At 41.0% G+C, this 21,255-nt stretch overlaps 1 protein-coding gene across 6 annotated transcripts in view; it reads left to right on the forward strand.

Annotated features, from left to right (window-relative positions):
• Window positions 1-21,255, forward strand: part of NCAM1 (neural cell adhesion molecule 1) — a 147,431-nt gene that overhangs the window by 109,062 nt on the left and 17,114 nt on the right. For all 6 annotated transcript variants that reach the window (XM_087763293.1, XM_087763294.1, XM_087763295.1 and 3 more), the window contains 2 exons: window positions 17,358-17,482; window positions 19,375-19,555. In XM_087763293.1, the coding sequence (XP_087619419.1) occupies window positions 17,358-17,482; window positions 19,375-19,555 (306 nt within the window). The remainder of the gene's footprint in view (window positions 1-17,357; window positions 17,483-19,374; window positions 19,556-21,255) is intronic.

Here is a 21,255-nt window from a genome sequence, read left to right on the forward strand (position 1 = left end):
TCGCGTTCTTTGAGATTTCTGAAGCTGAAGTAAAAAAAGGAAAGGTTTTGTTTTGGTGGTTTTTTTTGTGTGTGTTGTTTTTTTTTTTTTTTTTTTTTTTTTTTTACCCTAATTAGAGGATTTGAATCATGCTTGTGCTATTTTTCCTTAAAGATTGTGTTATACAAAAGTTTGGACTTAGTGGACCACTAATAGGATGAATGGATTGGTAGCCAAGATGGATGAATGAATGGACAGATGGATAGACAGAATTGCAAACTGCAGTAGTTACGAAGGGTCAACTGGGAGACACGTTTCCAGAACATATGTGCAGTCTGTTGCCTAAAATTGTTTGGAGACTGTTAATTTCAGTAGAAGTAATATATCCCTTATATGAAGTTAATTGTGGTTAGTATTATAACTATCAGGCAAATGATTTGTTCGGCCCTTCTGAATTGGACATACACAAGGGAGATAAGGGCTTAGGTGTTCAGTCTCTGTGCAGATCAGTACCACAGGAAAAGGGAAAAGATCCAATTAAGAGAGGAAAAAGAACATTAAAAGCTTTGTTTCAGCCACATCAACAGATCTCTCTGCCAAGCCTTATGTTCATCACTTGGGGACAGGTACGTGGCTTTGAAGAACATTAAATCACACTTGTAGTAGAATTTTTTTTTTAATGTGTCAGTCGGCTATCAATCAGTCTGTAGTCTCTAACTCTGCTCCCTTGTAGGGTAAGTTCCATTTCTTTTTTCCTCCTTTGTGGGCTATAGCATTTTTTTCATTTACAAATTAAATTCTCCTGATGCTCTTTCAAGCACATTTATGCCTTCCAGCTGTGATCCTTCTGAGCATTTGGTTCTCTACTTCTTTTTCTGCTCTCTGGGGTTCTCAAAGCCCATCTTAGATCATGAGCTGGGTTGCAGAAATGGTGAAGAGACTGTTGGCACAACAGAAATGCCTGTTTTGTCTGTGCTGGAATTCCAGTCACACAATATTACCGGTTTGTGGGCAAAGTCAAAATTAGGAAAAAGTTGGGTGTCCCCTAGTTTGGCGTGATTTGAAGATCACAGAAATGTTTCAGAAATTTTCAGAAAAGAATATAAAAACTGTGTTTTGACACCAGTCAAGGCTGTATTTTCAGACTAGCTGAAGCAACTAGTTTTCTTTGCCCTGTTATTTAAAGTTTCTACTTGAATGTAAAAACTGACACTATTTTTTAATGCCTGCTGGGATATGTCCATAGTTGTTTTGTTTTGTTTTTTTAATTTTTGTTTTTCTCAATAAGCAAAAAGTAGTTTATTTCTATCTTAGAGGCACATGAAGGCCCAAATAATTAGTGATAATGATGTACTGTACTAGCACAGATGAGAATTGTGGGGTTGGGAGGATATCTGTCTAACTTGATGTGGGTTTGTATTTTCATCCCAACAATTCACTGTTTTTCTGCACTTCCTTATAAATCTGAAGACAAAGAAAGGCTGCACAGAGACCTTGTGAATGGTTTCTTTTTGAGCCCCAGCTGTTTCTTGCTATTGTGCAGGTGGGACCCAAATGTGTGTTAAACCACAAGAGTGTGTGTGTATGGTGTGTTTGTTTTTGATATCAAAATATCTTAATATAAGAAAAAAAAAACAAAAACAAAACAATACTAAAATAATCCCTAAATTCCACCAGGTCCTAAGCTGGCAATAGGATAGTTAGCAATGGCCTTCACCAAAACAGTAGTCATGTAGGCTGTGTTTTGCTTCTGTACAGAGTGCTGGCCAGCATCTCTGCTGGCCTTAAATGGCATTGGTTTGAACTCCTGGGGGCGCTGGTGAACAGTGGTGTGTGTTCAGTGATCCTGTGTTATGAGAAAGTTGGTTTAAAGCAAGAACTCACAGAGGATCCAAAATGCCGGTCTGGCAAAGTGCACTTACTTTGCTGGTGCTCTATGTCCAGAGAAGCTTGGTCTGACAAAATCTTACCAATTTGTTTTTTAATTTTCCGTCTTTTGGCAGTATTTAATGGGAATCAACTCTCCTCCTCACTTTCCTTTCTCTTTCTTTAGCAAGTACTGCTGCACCCACCTCCTGTTTAGCAGAGAGTGAGTATGGTAGAAGAGGCTGTTGTCTTTGTTCCACTTTGCTCTGCATGCATCTCCTCACTGAGTGTGGTGCAGTCTGGCTAACATCCTTGGGTGCTTTCCTTCTTTTCTGTGTATGTATATAAAATTGAATCTTCGGGTAGAGGAACCTACAGATAAGCGTAAGTTTGATTTCCAGTACAGCAAAAAGCCATTGACAGCTCCCAGGTATGCTGGACTCATGGAAAGTGTCACAAATGGGTGGTTTAGAATGCTTAAGCAATCACCAAAAAAGGTATCGGCAAAAGTGGTTTTAATATGACGATGTAAAAGTGCGACTTAACAAAGTTCAGTGGCAAAGTCCACTCTATTAATTACTGCATGGAAGAATCACACAAAAGAAAACTGAGTTACACTCAAGTTAGAATGATTCACAGAGAGACTGGAGATGCAAAAAGTAAGAAACAAAAGGTATGCAGGACACTCCTTGTACCCACAACTTTCTTTGTTCCGTGATAAATGAGTCCTGGAAAAGCCACTCGCTATTCATGCGTCAGTTGCATGATCGGTGTTCCAAGCTCACATGCGTCGATGCTCACTGTACCACCCTGCTCCTTTGTGAGTTTTCAGAGAACAGACTGAAACTAGAGGAGTTCACGCCCCAGCAACAGCTTAGGCCTTTTCCTCTTCCAGAGCCTGCACCAAACCACCGCCAGTCTGGTCAAGGGGTCGAGCGCATCTGTCACAGAAGGAGCGAGAGATCAAGAGAAAGATGTAGAGTGAAACCCTGCCCACATGAATGCTGGTGGTTGTCACTGGCCTTTGCCATTAAGATTTCTGATCAGTTTGTCTTCCATTCTTGGGGACATCTTATGGGATATGCTCAGCTTTTGTGGTGTGAAGCTAAATTTCCTGAAATCAGCTTAGCACAGCAAATACAGAGTTTAGTTTCTCAGCTAAATAGAGCAGAAGATACTCAAGTGATCAGCAGGGAATGGCTTGTGCTTCCCTAAGCCTGTTACTAAGACATCTTGTGGAGCTGTGGAAGAAAACTCATTTCTTTATTTCCTGCTTCATCATTTTTTAAAATCTGCATAATCAGATTTAAGCTGCAAACCACACAAGGGTCTACTCTGTTCTCCCCTCACACCAGCAGCACTGATGTCACCATGGGAGGAAAAGGAATTCATAGAATATCTCAAGTTGTAAGGGACCCATAAGGATCATCGAGTCCAACTCCCTGCTCCTCTCAGGACTACCTAAAACTAAATCAGTTGACTAAGAGCATCATCCAGACTCTCCTTGAACTCTGACAGGCTTGGTGCTGTGACCACTTGCCTGGGGAGCCGGTTCCAGTGACCAACCACCCTCTTGGTAAAGAACCTTTTCCTAATGTCCAATCTGAACTTCCCCTAATGCAGCTTCATTTTATTTCATTGTTGGCCTATTGCTGGTCACCAGAGAGAGGAGATCAGCACCTCCCCCTCCGCTGCCCCTCTTGAGGAAGTTGTAGACTGTGATGAGGTCACCCCTCGGTCTTCTCTTCTCCAAGCTGAGCAAGCCAAGCAACCTCAACCGCTCCTCATAAGTCTTGCCCTCGAGACCTTTCACCATCTTGGTTGCCCTCCTCTGGGTACACTCTAATAGTATGATGTCCTTCTTATATTGAGGTGCCCAAAACTGCACACAGTACTCGAGATGGGGCCACACCAATGCAGTGTAGAGTGGGACAATCACCCGCCTTGATCAGCTAGCTGTGCTGTGCTTGATGCACTCCAGGACACATTTGGCCCTTTTGGCTGCCAGGGCACACTGTTGACTCATTCAACTTGCCATCAACCCAGCCCCCCAGATCTCTTTCCGCAGGGCTGCTCTCCAGCCTGTCAAGACGTCTGATTTAGCCCTCTCTTAGATAGTAGGAAAAATTTCTTCACCGAAAGGGTTGTTGAGCATTGGAACAGGCTGCCCAGGGAAGTGGTTGAGTCCTCGTCCCTGGAGGTGTTTAAAAGACATGTAGATGTGGTGCTTAGGGGCATGGTTTAGTGGTGGACTTGGCAGTGCTAGGTTAACAGTTGGACTTGATGATTTTAAAAGTCTTTTCCAACCTAAATGAGTCTATGACTCTATGAAAAATGCTGTAGCTGTCTCTGAAATTGGATTCAGAGCTTCAAAACTCTTCAGGATGGATAAGCAACAGTAGGGGCTGTTGCAGCCCTAGCTTGCTGCAGGAACCATGCAGTGGAGGCTGGCTTCCCTGTCACCTGGAGGGGCCTGCATCTGGCAGCACAACTCTCCCCATGGAGAGGCATTGGAAAAAGGCAGCAGCAGAGCACAATTTTTGCAGCCTGTTCAGGTAATACACATCTGCTGTAAGGATTCAGTATCATTCTCCCTCTCTTCTCATTAGACCTCCTCTCTTTCCTTTCTATCACCCCTGCCACTCCCTCTCATAACTTATTTACACTGCATGCTTCACCTTTACATGTCCTATTTATCCTTCATGTTTCCATAGCAACTCAGCCTCTTGCTGAATCCAAAAGCTCAGAGCCGCCAAGCGAGTAGATGGGAACTGCTCCCCTTTGGTCCCGAGTGCTGTTTGTTATGCTGTAGCTCTTCTATTGAGGGAGTTAAAGTGCTATACCACATTATTTTGATGTCTGTTAACCAACGATCTGGCATTAATGTGTTGTGTGAGCATGTAGCTATTAAGACCCTGGCATGATATCACTCTTCCTTCTCTTCCTGTTGTCCTACCAAGCATGCAGTGAAAAATGGAAATAGAAGATTTAGAAGGGGGGAGGAATTTATATGATCATTTCTAAAAGGAATGTTTTCCTTTCACGTTTTCCATTAGTGATTCTGGTGTTAAAGCTGCCTTCGCAAAAGGGACGTGGACTAAATAATCTTCTTGCTACCATGCCTTGTTCTATTTTCTGTGAATTTAGGGAGACACAGTTGATATTACAACTGTGGATGTTGAATGTTGAAAGAGGATGCAAATGAGGAGGTAGTATATTACAGGAGAGAGGACTGTGGGGAAGAGGGAGCACTGCCCCATCTTAGCACTGATGCCCTGCCTGCATTAAAAGAGGTCTAAGACTTCACAAGAAATGCATATCTGAAATGGGAATTGGATTCGGATTCCCTCAGTTCTTGCTCAGTACCTTGTTGGTTAGATAGCCATTCCCAGTGAGACTGAGTCAGGTAAGTAGATGCTTCCATGCTGGATCTGAGTAGTCTAAGGAGAAATAGCTAAAACTTGCATTAGTTGATTTGTATGTAAAAGAACCATTTTGAAATGTGTGTTTTAGACTAGCTGTTAAGAATTCAGTGACACACCTTCCTGATACTGAGTGGATGTATCAAATGTGTGATTTTAATCCCTACTTGTAGGAGATTTATAGTCAATCACATGCCAATATGAAAGCCAAGTAAATATTTGCAACACAGTCCTGGAAAACAAAGAAAAACACTTAAGGAAGATACAGGTTTACATGGTGCATATGTGTGTTTTGAACAACTAATCATTTCTACAAAGCCAAATGTTTGTGGTTTTTTTTTTTTATTTGCAATAATAAAATGTATGTGTTTCTGTGGATATGGTCTTTAAGATAGACCTGTGTGTTTACCTGTGGTGGGTTAGAAATGATTCATCACTTCTAAATGGAAAATACTGAAAGCATGAAGTATGTGATTATTTTGGGGTTTGGGATGGAGGGAGAGGATGGTATGGCTAGTCTAGAGCTGTCAAAGGAATTTAAAAAAAAATAATGCATTTATGACTGGCACTTTCCACGGTCTTACACATCACATGAAATGTCCTTTTATCCGCCAGTGACCACAATGAACGCTTTCCTTGCAGTATTCTTCATGTATACAACATGCGAAACCATAATTCCTGATACATCTGAAGTGGTAGTGGTTCTATATTGCTGAAGAGAACTTTAATTCGAAACAAGAGGGTGGGGTGGAGAGGGCGAAGGCCAGGGGAAAGGTGGCAACCAGCAGGTCTACTAATAATCTTTTCTTTTATTTCTTACGAGGCAGAGACTCTATTATGGCTGATCATTTGTGGGGCTAGGAGATAGCTTCACTTGTGAGGGAAAACGTTGTGTCAGTGTTTTGCAGAACATTCTTTGTTCCTTAAAAGAATGGGTCTTTTTACCCAGGAAAGATACTGAGAGCTAGTTCATGACTAACGTTTTCCACGCTTTTGTTTGTTTGTTTGTTGGGGGGTGGGGTGGGGTGCGTGTTTGTTGAGGGGGGTAATGTTGGGTTTTTTAAGGGTAAAAGTTTCCATTTTCACCTACATTGAAGTTCAGGTTCTTATACTGAACAGAAGCAGAACTGACCATTCACTGCCTCATTGTCATTTGTGTACATGTTCAATTTATTCAAATAGTAGACACGTTTGTTTTGTATGCTAAGTTGTTCTGCAGCATATGAATATGCTATATTCAACAGGATAAAAGGGCATAGGCACAAGGCAGATGCTATTATAACTTTGCATCGCTTAATTATTGATGCTCTTGCTGAATGATCTTGTGCCTTACCCTAACCTCAGTGGTTAAATGAATGAAACCAAGAGCAATCAGAAATTGAGAGCTGCTGTGTAGCATCATGAAGTCAGGAAAATGAACAGTTGATCTAATTGAAACCTAATGAAGCTGAAGAGAGTTTCTTCACTGACTTTAGTGAGTTTTTTACTTTATGTGATCAGTAACATATGGGAGATGTCTATAGTCATGTAAGAGGTTTAGGAACATGGATCTCCTTTGACTTAATCCTCTTAGGTTGCTCGGATAAATAGTTCTGTATCAGTGGCAGTAATGAAGTTTTTCTTGTGGTGCTCTCCACTGTGGAATCTGTTTTGCGTAGCAATGCTAGATGTCACTTGAAAAAGTTTTTGGGTGGTTTTTTTTTTTTTTTTTCAGTTGAGGTACTAACTTGGGTCTTTCTTCTGTCTAGTCTCCTGGTTTTCCAGAATCTATAGGAACTTTTGTCATATTTACTAGGTACTGGCCAACAGATTCAAAACTTGCAGGATGAGGGAGGTGGAGGACACTGAGCAAGAGACATGCAGGTGGAAAGCCAAGTGTTGTGTTTTGTTTTGTTTTTTTTCTATAAAATGTGTGTTATCTTCCACAGTGTATCCAGTCAATTCAAAATTGGTTGCAGTCTTGGGAAAAAGGTCACGTGGGCATCCTAAGGAGCTGGTGACTCTTTTTGCTTTGGAATGTCTTTCCGCAAGAAATGGGCCTGGCCACCAAGTATTTATTATAAGATAGATGTGTGTGTGTGAAGCCTATTTACATGAAAAGTGGAAGTTTGATAGCAGCTGTTCATTAAGTCATCTTTCACACTTTTCTTTTTCCTTTCCCTTTCACTCATTCCAGATTTACCAGGAAGTACAGATGTGTATATTCTCTGCCACTGCCTGTGTCCAACCAGAATCCAAGAGCTACTATTCCAGTGCCTCAAGGCAAACAATGCTAAGGTCCCTGTCTCCAAAGGAATTTAATGTTCAGAGACAACTCTAATCTAAGATCTAGTTAGCTATGGAGTTAGGGAGAAGCATTTTCACAGAGTAGAAAAAAAACTGCATCTCTCTTTTTCATGCCTTTTAAAAATATGATCTGCAAGTAAGCTGGTCAATGGTCCGCATCTCTTAACAAGCCTTGATAATAACAGTAGCTATAAAAAAAAAAATTATCAGGTTCCTTGGTCCAGTAGTCCTGAGAGGGACAGAGCTGATTATGAAAGCTCTTGTGTTTTCAGAATCACTGAAGTACAGCCTGTGAATAGAAGCCTATGTGTACCAGGGCCTCGCTCCCTTGCAGGCTCCACGACAATTAGTGTTCTGACTACCTGACTTCTACCCATGACAATAGGATGAATTTCAAGGTTTTAAGCTAAAGACAGTATTTCCAAATGTCTTTTGTGTCTTAGAGGCCTCATCCAAAGTAGCTTTTGATTATACTGCTAATTTTGTCCTTGATCTTTAACTAAAGCTTTCTCTCAGGGGAAGTTATCTCAAAGGCAACCTCTCTTGGCTGTTTTTAAATCTCATGTTATATTAAGCTTACTGGGGATTTGGAAATATGCTTCCTCGTGAGCAGAAGACACTGCATGCCTTTCCAGGCAATCTCACAGTAATTCTTAAACTTCCCTCCTTCACGTTCCGTGAGTCTATGTTTATAACTAGAGACAATGAATAGAAAGTTTAGATGTAACAAATTGATTTTACATTTTGTACCATCCGTTCTTTCCCAAGTAATGGTATGCCCTTAATCTTGTCAGATACAAGCACCCAAAAGATTAAGGGTTTAATTCTCTTTACAGCAAATTAACAGGGAAGCACCAGAGCAATGTGAAGTAGCCTCATTAAGATGAGACAGAGGAACGATCATGAAAAATGCAAGTTATAAAGTAGATGGTAGTTTAGAAGGGAAACAGAGCATGGAGTTAGTGGTGTCCTGCAGTCCAGCAACTGATTTTTTTTTTTTCATTCCCCTGTCATACAGTCTGCACACTTTTTCATCTCTTTCAGCAGCAGCTGTCTTCCTCATGCCATCTTTGTAATTAATTTCCAGTGCAGAGCACTTCATTCCTCTCCTTGTTGACAGAAGAACCCCTTGCACACATGAAATCATCACTGTAATTCATTGTACGTGACTCATGCCATGCCTTGAAGCTTCAGGCTGAATATGTTGGACGGAGCTTGTGCACTCTGAGTGATAACTATTAGTCTGACCGAATTCTGGTTGCAGCTCTTTGATCAAAAGCTCTGTCCTTGGAAATGTATACACATAGTAGATTTGTCTCTTTTTCAGTTGTTATTATTGTTGATATTTAGGAAGACATTTGTTTCTGCAGAGGGGAGAATACATCAATATGAAATGCCAAGGTTTGTCTTCACTGAACTGCGTGGGTTATGATTTTGACCATTTCACCTCTGCTGCCTGGACTGTTTCCGAATAACAATGTATTCCCTTTTTCTTTCCAACAGTCTTGTGGATCCGTTCAGCTGTCCAAGTTCTGGCGCACACTCTACAATAATTTTTGTTTCTTCTTTGACTTGGTATTAATAAGCAGTGATGCGGCTGTGCCTAACACTTACAAGGTCATAATTCAGTGCTTTCTATGGTTTAATATTCTTATATTTCCAGGTAATTTTACTGTCTCCCCAGTGTTTCTGATATATACTGGCTAATTTAATTTTGTTTCTATTTTATTTAGTCTGTAATTCTGTTGTTGATTTTTTTCCCTTGCCCATTGTTTACATCAGTTTTTTAATTTTTTTGTATTTTCCATGTGACCTCCTCCACTTTCCTTTCAACCAATCATGTGCGTGCGTATCATGTGACTTTGTCATGTGGCTTGCATGGTGCTGATGATGTCGTCCACGCTGGTGAACAGAAGGTAAAATACTTTGTTCTGATTGGTTGCCTAGAGTTGGGGTGAGGATTCCCCTCTGGTCAGTGACCAGGGATCTCCAAATTCCATCACTCCAAAATCCTACAAGCCTTTTGGAGAAGTCGCTCGCTACTGTCTGCATGTGAAGAACTCAACTTAAGCCTTCCACGCTGAGCTTGAAAAAACTTGGAGGGGGAGGGGGGGAACCTGAGACAAAAATCACGTGGCTCAGTCATTTGCTTCTTTCACTATCAGAATCCAACAGTCAGCATCCTAGTAAGATTCTAAAACTCTCTCTGGCATTAGCACCCATGGCAAAATCCTTTTGCCTTTCAGGGTACCAGTGTGCCAGCTACAGACTGCTAGTTGATGCGAGGTTGTGGGTGAGATGCTCAGATAACGTGAACACCGTGTCTGCTGTTACTTCAGCAACATTTTGACCCTATGCAGTATACATTTATATAGATACATGTATACACACACACACATTCACACTATACATATTTAGTAGCCTGTCAAAAGGATCTGGAATTCCCTATCTCTGAAATTTAGTTATTGGTAAGCATGTGATTTAAGAAAGAAATTTTTCTATAATGAGTAAAACTTAAACATAGCTAGAGTGGGAACTATATTTTATAAAGTAGCATATATATAGGCACACACAGAGTACATGATGGGAGCTAGACTTCGCACAATTTGCATCAGAAGTACTATTGCACCTTTCTTGCCAGAGCACCTCATTCCTCCCACACAGTATCTCACTGCCTGGCAGAGGATTTAATCTGAATTTATTTACCAGCAACACTTACAGTAGCTGGTGATCTCCATGAAATCAAGAAGCAAATGATTGACCCCTGCAGCTTATGGAGATGCAATCAGTCTCCAAGTAAAGAGTGTGGTAGTGAAAACAATTTCTGCAGCATTGTGATTTTTACAACTTCACTTAATACTCTGTGTATAATCTAAAGGGGAGGAGGGAAGGAAACTCCTGCTTTTCTGCTTCACCACTTAAACAAATAATTTTGAAAGCCAGGAAGCAGTTGGCTTTTTTCAATCTATGAATTCTGAAATCACCTTATTGTCTTGGACCACCACCAGGAAAGGATTCAGGCTGGGGTTTGCCAGGAAAACAAAACTAACACCAGTAACCTTCCCACATGACTGCATGCATGGAAGCAGCCCCTCTTCCCCTAGTCTCTTCCCTCTCTGGTCAAAATCCAGGAGGACTGAAGACTTGGTTGTCTCGTTTTTGCATGTTCTTCTGGTTTTGTTCCTTTTTTTTTTTGATTGTTGATGTTTGCTTCTCTTGTGTACATTCTGAAGACTCCCTGCCTATTCTTTCTCACCTGTGTATATTTACCACTCGTGGAGACTTTCCATACATATGGCTGATGTTTGTTTCAAATTGTGACACTAGGTCACAATCTAGTCCTATTTACGTGATGGTCAAAGATTAGAGAAATCAGCTGCTTCGCTGTTCATGTGTTGCAGAAATTACCATAGACTGCAGTTCTATTCTCTAAGCACAGCAAGGATGCAGGATCTTTCTTTGGTGCCAGCTGGGCAAGGATTTAAGCTCATAGTCTAAAGTGCTGCAGTTATCTAGTAACCAATTTGAGCTGCTTTTCAAAGGTGGGCAGAAGGAACACATTTGATGAGAACAGAGAAGGGATGTGGTAAGAAGTCTCTCATCTGCACTGCTATCATTTCTGGGGTCCAGCACGTGTTTGGTGCCTTGTGACTAAGGAAAAGTTTGTGCTGCTTTTTCATGATCTCTTCTCTCCCCACCTCGAGTTTTCACTACAGCTGCATCCAGTCCTGGTGTTCGTGGCACTCTCTGAAAACCAGATAATTAAAAACAGTTAGCCACTGCTGAAATCCAACTACATCAGACTAGTATTAGATCAAGTAAGCACTTTGAATATAAATTAAACAATGGTGAAAGGATACCAGGAAACATATACTGCTTCCCTGCAGCAGGAGATTATTGGTGCTAATGGCTTAGCAGGAGTGGATAAAAAATAATTTGAAAATGTAACAGCTTGGAGCACTGTTCTCAGCTACCCTCACATCATGTGTAGGAGCTAACAGGTAGTGATTCAGGCTTCAGGAGCCTGCAGAACAGTTCCTTATTTCAAGTACAGTTGGTCAGATTCATTATGAGTTACATCTGAAACCCAAAGAATGGATCTCTGAGCTTAACACTGGATTACCAGTGATGTATACCCTGACAGGGCAGTGCCATCATAAGTAACGCTTCACTTCATGCATGTACTGTCCTGTATTCTTATCAGAGCAAAGCATTGGCTTCTTCCTTTCTGAAAGTTACAAACTTGGTTGCTGGAAAAGAAAGACAATGCAGTAACACTTAGATGACTCCTGGGACCTGCGCTGTAATCCAGTACAATGCAGCAATTGGGTAGCCCTCATGGAAAGCAGCAAAATGATTGTGCTGCTTCCTAGAAAGATAGGAGCTACAAGGCTGGAGCCACCTAGTCCCACTGTCTTGTGTCTCATACTGGCCAACAAGATGTTTCTGGCCTAAAATCTGATGTTAGGCAAACCAATGCAGTAGGAGTCTTTCCTGAGGTCATTATTGTTTCTTGAGGAGCCAGACATAAGGAATGTGGGGAGGGATGAGGACAGATGAGTGATGAAAAGCTTGAGTCTGGTTGGTTTTTTCGTGCAGCTCTTTGTGGTTGTAAAGGTAAAGAAATAAGAGTTAATGGAAAGAAAAAGTAAGTCCCCAGAGCCACAGAAGATGTGAGAGCAGAAACAGACCTAGTTTCCTAGAAGGCACTAAAGAGATTGAAGGCTATCTAATTCACAGCTTGTCATTTCTGGGCAATGGTGCCTTTGGAAGAGCCTTCATAGAGCGGATGAGTTACCTTTCAAAACAGAGGACTTCATGAGCTCTCTTGAATTCAGCTCCAGAGAATGTTTACTCAAAAATAGTTTAAATTGCAAGAAGCAGGCAGTGTGCCATGCATGTCTATTAGCTTTTCTCATAGGTAAAGCACCTACTTGGTTTACTTTTCCTTTGCTGAAGAGTATCCTATGGGTGAAGTTTAAATCAGTGGAAGTGGTCAAGTTCTAACAAAGTATGTAGGGTGGCTGAAACCTGTAAACTTTAAATCTTTGAGTGAAATCCATCCCATTTTTCAAGGAGAGCAAAGCATGGGGGTGAAAATTTAAGTTGTCTTCTGCTCTGAAGGGGGCTCCACTTGCATTATTTGATACTCTTGCTGCTGGGCTGAGTAAGGTGCCATCTGGCTCAGACATAACCACACTTCATTGTCTCACCGTAGAGTGAAAGCATAAGATCCTGCATCCCTCCTTCTGCAGCAGAGTGAATTCTAAACAGATAGGTGTTTGTAAAATGGTTATACAGAGGAAGTCTGGCATGCTTGGAGCTGTCTGCTCTCAATAAGCTAAGTAGCAGCATCACAAGGGAGATTCTTTAAGGATCCTGTATTTTGTAGGTAGAATAGGCAGATTTCTGCAATACATCCAGTCAACTCAGTGTAAATGGGGGATCCCCAGGCATGTAGCACACCTTTGTAATGCACTTTTGCTTTTCAGCCCCCATCCTGTAGGGAGGATGCATGTTCTGTGAGCATGAGTTTCTTCTCTAACCTTCTGACGACAACCTTTTCTCTTCAGCTACTGATACTTTGACTCATTATAGGGATGCTGATTCTGCTGGACTAAACTTTTCCCACTAAACTTCTTCCTCCTTTGTTTGAAACTGCACACTAACCCATTTTTAATTTTACAGCCCTGTATCTGGATTACGTCTGCCTGCTTAAGATAAATGCCATGTGTTTATGGAGAGAAAATGGAAATATTCTTCACCAGGGCTTGCACTGCTATATATACCTGTTGGGTTTCAGCCATTAGGTGTTCATTAGGTCCATATACACCTATTTGAAGAGGAATGTTTCTCAGAGCAGAAGTGTGTTTGAACTGTTGAGGAAGGAAGGAATTGGGAGCTAGAAACGAGACAATTCAAAGTGAAGAAAAGTTTCAGCAGAGAGGGTAATTAATCGTTGGAATGGCTGTGCATAAGATGTTGATCTTGTACTGTCTAGTTATCAGTGAAGCCATTCGTCAAGCCTACCACAAATATGGCAACAGTTAAGCATTGCTGCTCATAAAGGTTTCAACAGTGTCAAGTGGCTCAGTGTCCAGCAAAATAAGTAGCAATGAATGCCCTGCCCCCAGTTGTTACTGGGAGCTAGTTTCTTGTGTGAAAAAAATGATAGAACAAGACATTTGCTTCTGGTTTCATTTACTTATTGGTTAATACTCATGACACAATTATTGTAGTAATAGCTTCTTTAACTCAAGTCAACTCAATAGTCAAAACCAGTAACTTTTGCGGTGATATTTTTCTTTTAGGATTGAGGAAAGAAAAAAATATAATTGCTTGGTTAATCTGATATTTTCAGTATGCCTAGGTGAGGTATTTCTGCTCATCTAGAACTTGCTTGTTCCTGTTTAATTTTCAATCTGCAATGCATTGTATGCGTTACGAATGCTTTCAGCATTCGTAATTCCAAGAGAAACATGGGCTGGGAAGGGCTTTTCAGTTATGCAGCTGCAGTTAGTTGGTAGTAAAGACAAAAATCCACATTTTTGTCTATACATTAGATGGTAAATGTGGTCATCAGTTCAACACAAAATTCTCTTGTCCTTTCTCGAGACATGAATGGCCCTATACTATGTGAACCAGGAGAACTTCAGAGGAGTGCATACCATATCTTGTAACATAAACAGGAAAACCTATTCCTGTGTGCCGTCCTCTTCAAACTGTGCTAGAGGTCCGTGCAAGGGCAGCTCCATGGTCACCTTGAGAGCATTACCTTTGTGTTTTCAATGTACAGTCACTGGGAAACCTGTCACAGGGTAGAATACAGCTCTTGAGTGTCCAGCTTGTATTGTGGGAATCTTGTAATGGGGATATAGCCAGAGGCAAGGATTTGGAAAAGATAAATTTAACATGGGAAGAAGGAGCATTCCCTCTTATGCCTTTAAGAGGAGTTACTATGTTGTGAAACACAAATGTATGTGTCTCACATCAAAGAGCTCTGTGTATCCATGGATTGTAATTACCTTCTTGGAACAGTTGGTATGTTAGACAGAGCATGTGTTAGCCTGCAAGAAAATGGAATTAATCTTAAATTACTGTTTCAGTCTAGGTCTTGTAGTTTTCTCATTGATGTTTCACAAAAAAAGGGCTTGAATTCTTTCTTTGGAGGGGAAGGGAGTGGGGAAAGGGCTTCAAATTACTTCTGAAGATCAACTTTGAAAGATACTGGAAGATGAACCTTTCTCTGGCCAGTCAGAAATGCGTGTGCTCTCCATTAGTAGCTGAATACGAATCCAGACAGAATAGATTTAGAACTGAGAATGTTTTTTGGGTTGAAAGAAGCTCTTGTAAATTCCCATGACTGATGTTATCTTTCAAAGTTTATCTTAATACAACTACTGGCTTATTATTTCCTTTCACTTTTAGTATAATGCAACAGAACTAAGTCTTTTTAAAAGTTTTACTCTAGGCAACAGGCTGAGCTTTTAAAAAGTCACAAATGTTACTTCAGTGTCCTGGTTTTCTTCTCTTTTGGTTACATTCAGGCTCTTAAGTCGCAAATGTCACTGTTTCAGAGTTTCGGTATTGTTCTCTTTGGGATACATTCAGAATTGGATCGGCTTTTAATTTTATTTCACCACACTTCGGTGTATCTGTGGACGTGTGTTCAAGAAAGCCCATTGGCCAAACCACAAGTGGCACAGCAAGTAAAGACAGGTGCTTTAGCAGAACTGTAGGTCACTTTGAGCTAGAACGGTAAAGTGTGTGCAAATTAGCAAACCTGTGCAAATGTTCGGGACTGCAAACATTTGGGAAGTGTATTTGGATTCAAGGTGCACAGCAAAACACAGGATGTGCATTGTCTGTTGTATTCTCTGTATATAAATTCCCTGTAGTCAGCTCTAAATGAGCTATCATCACTCAGATGAATAAATAGAAATACTTCCGAAATGCATAAAATTGTATAAAATATGCATACCTGTGGTTAAACAGAGGTGTAGGAAATTTTTGCTTTTTAACATTCAACCACTTTAATTGTTATATAAAATACCTGAAAGAATTAGGACCCTGTAATGAGACCAGCCAGCAGAGTGTAATTAATCTCAGGAGTTTGCTGGAATTGCCAACTGCAGCTGATTTGTAAGTTTTAACTTACAAATAATTGCAGTGTTGGTTTTACTCAAATTACCCATAAAGAAATTGGGCAGAATAGCTTCCAGACAATAGCAGCTGAAATGGTCAAAAGTTCTTAAGAAGCTTTTAAACCCAGAATTCATGGCTTAAGCACTTAGACTACATCACAGAGCTGATACTAAAAAAAAAAAAAATCAGTAAGTACTGTAGAATGACCTAGTAAGCTTCAGCAACATTAATGATAAATTTCATCAAGTCTTACTGACTTTGACTAACATTTAAACTCTTGGAACATTTCAGGGCTGTAGAAATAATAGCTCGAACTCCATTCTCAGATGAGCACTGGCACAGAGGAACCTAAGCCTTTCTTGCCTTTATGTAAAATGGAGCAAAGCAAGCATCCAGGCACTGACAGAAAGTTAGCAGGATCTGAGCTCGCTTGTGGTCTATGTCAGTTTTGAAAAGAGAGACCGGTGCTCTTTTATCATTGAAGTTTTTCTGCTAATTTGATACTTATGTTGTTGGAGACAGGGAGTTGTTCGGCTGATGGGTTTCTTTTTCCACAAAAAAATTAAATAGGTAATAATGCCTCTTGCATAGTAAATTCACAGGCTGTCAGAGCACTTCAGAAACAATTGATCCCTGGGGTAATATGAAAGCAGAAGGAGAAAGCACATCTCTTGAGCTATTTACTGCAGTATTTCTGAAGGTGGGGCGGGGGACGCGTGTGAATATGTAATCAGACAATCTGTGGATTTGACTTCTGTTAGGAGAGATGTTATAGTAAAGGTGCAAGAAGGAAGTCCTTGAGTTGGGATGGGGCAACCATCCTCTGCAGACTGTGTGTGCAGGTTATGGAGGAATTGGCTAGAAAAAGCAGTTGGAGAGACATGGGTGTGAAAGGGTGTGTTTGTAAACCAGTGCGCCCTGCAGAGGCAAATGACATTTCAGTTTTCTGCTGATGTCAGGGGTGCAAACTGGGAAATGATAGCTTTTTTTCTTTTAAAAATGGTTATTATAGAAGAGTGAAGAGGTCTAGTTCTCTCCAGCCTGTATTCATTGCAATTAGTTACACTAGTACAAGCTGCGTGAAAAGATGTGCTGTTGTGATTCAGTACCATTTTTCCCACACTCATTTAAGTGAGCACACCAGTGAGTCTCTGGTCCAGCAATGGTAAAACCTAAACAACATTCAAAGTGCAAACACAGGTCTGTGTGACAAGCATAATGTCCCTTTTCAATGATGCTCTTTACGTATATGTTTCACAGGAGCAGCCTGCCTGTTTGCTGCATACCCCATCTTGACATTTTCCAGGTGTTTCACATCAGTGTTTTACAACAAAAATAGCAAGGAACTGGTCGTTGCTGTAGGATATTCATGGGGAAGGGTGGAGTCTTTTTCACTTGGCCGCTGACTCCATTCCGGCACACACAAAAACGGTAACGTGTATCGGTGAAAACAAACTACCAAATGCAAGAAATACTTGGGTCTTGCAAATATGTGTACCCTAGACACACAGTGTCCTCTGTGTCTGGGTCAGAGTAAGGCTGGTATCCAAGCAGCTGAGTATAATGAAGTATTTTCTGGTTTTGATGAGTACTTTTTCCCTAATGCATTTTTTTTTTTTTTTTTTTTTACAATTAAACATAAATCCACCATTGTTTCAGGGGAACCCAGCGCACCCAAACTGGAAGGTCAGATGGGAGAAGATGGAAACTCCATTAAAGTGAATGTTATCAAGCAGGATGATGGTGGCTCCCCAATTAGACATTATCTGATCAAATACAAAGCTGTAAGTATGACTGACACTCAAGCTTGATTTGTATTTAGCCTGTTCAGTACTCAGGCTTCACTATGTAGGCAGACAACCCTGAAGCTAAGATCTTGTAGGTAGGCCCATACAGGAATACATGCTAAGCAGGTGTGGTGGAAGTGTATCGGGTATGAGACATGACATGCACAGGAGGAACATACAAAATCTTTGTCTCATTTTCTTTCCTTTCACTTTGACTATGAAAGATTATTATTCCATATGATCTTCTGTAGAACTGTGAGCATATGGTAATTACATGCACTTAGTATTATTTCATAGACTTCTGAGATGGGATTGCCAACAACAACTTAAATAGCTGTGGACCGGAGGTTCATAGTGTAGAGCATTGCCCGCCTTCAGACATGTATCTAATCATAACTTTCTGTTGGTCATTGAAACTGCCATATTTGATTGAGTAATGGGTGCTTCAGTACCAAATTACTCTGCAGATTATTGAGTAAGACATTCAAGGTAGTCAGTATAGACACAGATAAAGTGAGAGATGCTATTGGAAGCAGTTCCCCTTTAGGCCTAACTTAATCAGCTCTCATTGTAACTTACCCAGGATTGCAAAATACATGATTCTCTGAGCAAAACATCTAGCCCTAGTCTTGGGAAAGAACATCTATGTGATGAGCAGTTAGTATTGTTGTAAGCTGAACGTGGCCCTTGTTTTGTGTTAGGTGGTATTTGATGTTTTATTCCTATGATGGGGGCCGGGAATAACACCCAATCAAAGAGGTTGCCTAGCACATCCTTGAGGAATAGGACCTTGAGAGAGGGTCAATGAGAATATGAAGCTCTTCAGGGCAGCAGAAAGAATTGCCAGAAGTTGTTGAAGCCTTTTTCTATTGTCTGCACACTTTCTCAATCTTAATACGCCTGGGGGCAGCTCAGCTGTACTAGTTTGAGCTGAAATATGGAAGCTTTCTAACTATTGAGAAAGCAGGACACTTTCTCAGTGACTGAGTCTGGTAGGTGTGGTGCTGAACTAATTCTGTATTGGCTATTAGCAATCTCTTCTTTATACGCTACAAATGAACAATCCTTAGAGTAAAGTCACAGAGCAAACTTTGCACTGCAGTCTAGAAATCCCAAGAGTATTTGTTACCACCATCATTTTGTGCATTTTAGGTTACTTAGAGATTCTTAGAATGGGGAGAGTCTTTGGAATGTCAAAAGGACAATCTAGTATCACAGAACCATAAATTCCAGCAGAGACGGAAAAGTCTGTTAGTGCACTCCAGTCCCAGAAAACTGCCTAAGACTGTCTCAAGGTACCTTGGCAGTGGGTTTTTCACATTCATCTGGGTGAAATGTATATCTGGACTCCCTGAAACTGGAGTAGGAATTATGAAACTTACTAGTTGTATGCACCTTTTAAAATCTCTTTTGAATGGTGCAGAATAGAATGGTAGTGGTAAGTTAGGCCAGACCCATGTTAAGAGGTAAATCTCTGTCTCTCAGGTGATTTAAATTTGACATACTGAGATGTGAAAGAACACTCTTAAAGGGCTTTGCAGGGCAGAGACATAGAGAAGTTGCAGCTTTTCCCCTGTGAAATGGAAGTAGTCTAGTGATGTGGCAAAGATGAGTGGAAGAACTGAGGGATTTTCTTCAGGTGTGGTAACACTGCAGAAAACGGCATTCTGAGCAGGAGAGGCAGGCTGCTTCGGTATCTCTTGTCCTCTCTACTTAGAGCCAACAGCACACAATGTTCTGCATCCCTGAATTATCTGAGGAGCGTGTGCTTGTGTAGAAACCTCCCTGCTTTTCCATTTGTTAGTTAGCCATTACAGTGTTCTCAAAGCTGGCTACTAATGTTGTGCTGTGTGTTTTGCATCCCTACCTGTCATCTCGCTGCTCTGCAGAAGCATTCTTCAGAATGGAAACCAGAGATCAGACTTCCGTCTGGCAGTGACCACGTCATGCTCAAGTCCCTGGACTGGAATGCAGAGTATGAAGTTTATGTGATTGCTGAAAACCAGCAAGGGAAGTCCAAACCAGCTCACTATGCTTTCCGAACTTCTGCTCAGCCTACTGTCATCCCAGGTACAGCAGTCATAAGCTTTACCATTGTTTTCTGCTTCCAATTAATGCAACAGTGCTGCATCCTTTAATGTGCCTGAGTAACCCTGACAACTTGCTTGCTTAAAGCCATTATCACAATTGGTTACCCATCCAAAGCTTAGTTTTTGCCATGTACATACCTGTACTGTAGTCCACGTTACAGTATGTACAGCATTAGCAGTACACTGTTAGGAATGCTACATGACAAATCCTTGTCTGAGTGTTTATAGGGAATGTTGGCTTTTTGTATCAGGGTAACAGGACTGCCAGATGATAAGAGCAGTGGATAGAAAACGCTTTCTGAAACCAGAAAGTAGGATTGCCATTTTAAGCTAAAGCAAAAGACACCATTCAGATCTCTGGGCCGATGCTTTTCACGATGCAGATTTCCCTTCCAAATCTGCTTTGAGCTTGCTTGCTGCTCATTTGTCCATGCAGTTCAGCCTTTGGACAAAAAAAGGCATAAGGAGTTTGCTAGTGGTTGGAAGGGGAGGGGGTTAAAATCTTTCTCTGAATGTTTTTCTATTAAATGAAATGGAGATCAAATTACGGTAATTTTTACACAGCACTGTTTTAATGTTGGGTAGGGCATTAGGGAAAAGTAACTAAATAGCATCAGAATGCTGCTGGAAACTCTTGTTTCAGACAGACTGTACTTACTAGCGTGCTTAAAAAGTGAGGTAGAAGCTCAAATGCTAGGAAAAACAAGCAGACCCTATTAGCTGAGATGCTAGGAACTTAGCAGTTTGCTGGAAGGTGTTGAAAGGACAGTCAGTATTTCTTTTCTACACAGGTAGTAGTAGTGCACATTTAAAAAAGAAAAAACAAACAATCAAAACAACCAACACAAAAACAACAAAAAACCTCAAGGGTGAAATTGCTGGACTACCTGTAAATTGAAGTTCTGATTGGTTAAAGGCAGATGGACGAACTTTAAAGCTGATCAGTCAGTCAAGATAAATCCTCACTGCACAGCCAGAGTTAAGCATATTCATGCCAAGATTGGTGCTGACAGTCCATATTGAAGGAGTGATTTGATTTCATTCTGTCTTCCAGATTGTTAACTCAGGCTCATGTTTTTCTTCAGAACAACTGGAGAGTTTTCTTCAGTCTGTCCCTTGCACTGAGAATTCAGTCCTTGGTCTGCCCCCACTGTGCCCGCTCCCTTCCTCTCCGAAGGAAACAGCTGAGACCTTGTGCAGTTTGCATGCTGAAACTCCACTTGATTGAGCCAGATAATGTTGTTAAGCATACAAATGAGTGACCTAGTTGGTTGGGGCTTGAAAAATGTGTCTGGTAGGGAGGATGAGGATAAGGAGGAAGAGGAAAATGGGGCAAAAGAGAGACTGCGATGTGTGTTAGAACAAAGCTGTAGTTTTGGGTGGAAGGACCCTCAGTAACTCATTAAGCAACTTACTCTCTGATTCTCATTTTCAACAGCTCTAATACTTACTGCCCTCACATATTTGAAGGACAACTGTGACTGATGTGGCAGGAGAAAGTGAGGGTAACTTGGCAAAGAGTGCCTTAAGGTCAGTTCAGAGCTGAACAGTGAAATGCGGTAGGCTGGAAACAGCAGAAAGTGGTTCCTTTGCACTGTGATCTGTCTCCCCAGGGAGAGTTACAAGTACTGATCAGTCTTTTTGTTCCTCCACACTCCTTTGTGTGCAACCATTGTTGCC

Source organism: Nipponia nippon, unplaced genomic scaffold, assembly GCF_047370975.1.
Source record: "Nipponia nippon isolate SJK-2023a ecotype South Korea unplaced genomic scaffold, ASM4737097v1 scaffold_28, whole genome shotgun sequence".
NCBI lineage: Eukaryota > Metazoa > Chordata > Aves > Pelecaniformes > Threskiornithidae > Nipponia > Nipponia nippon.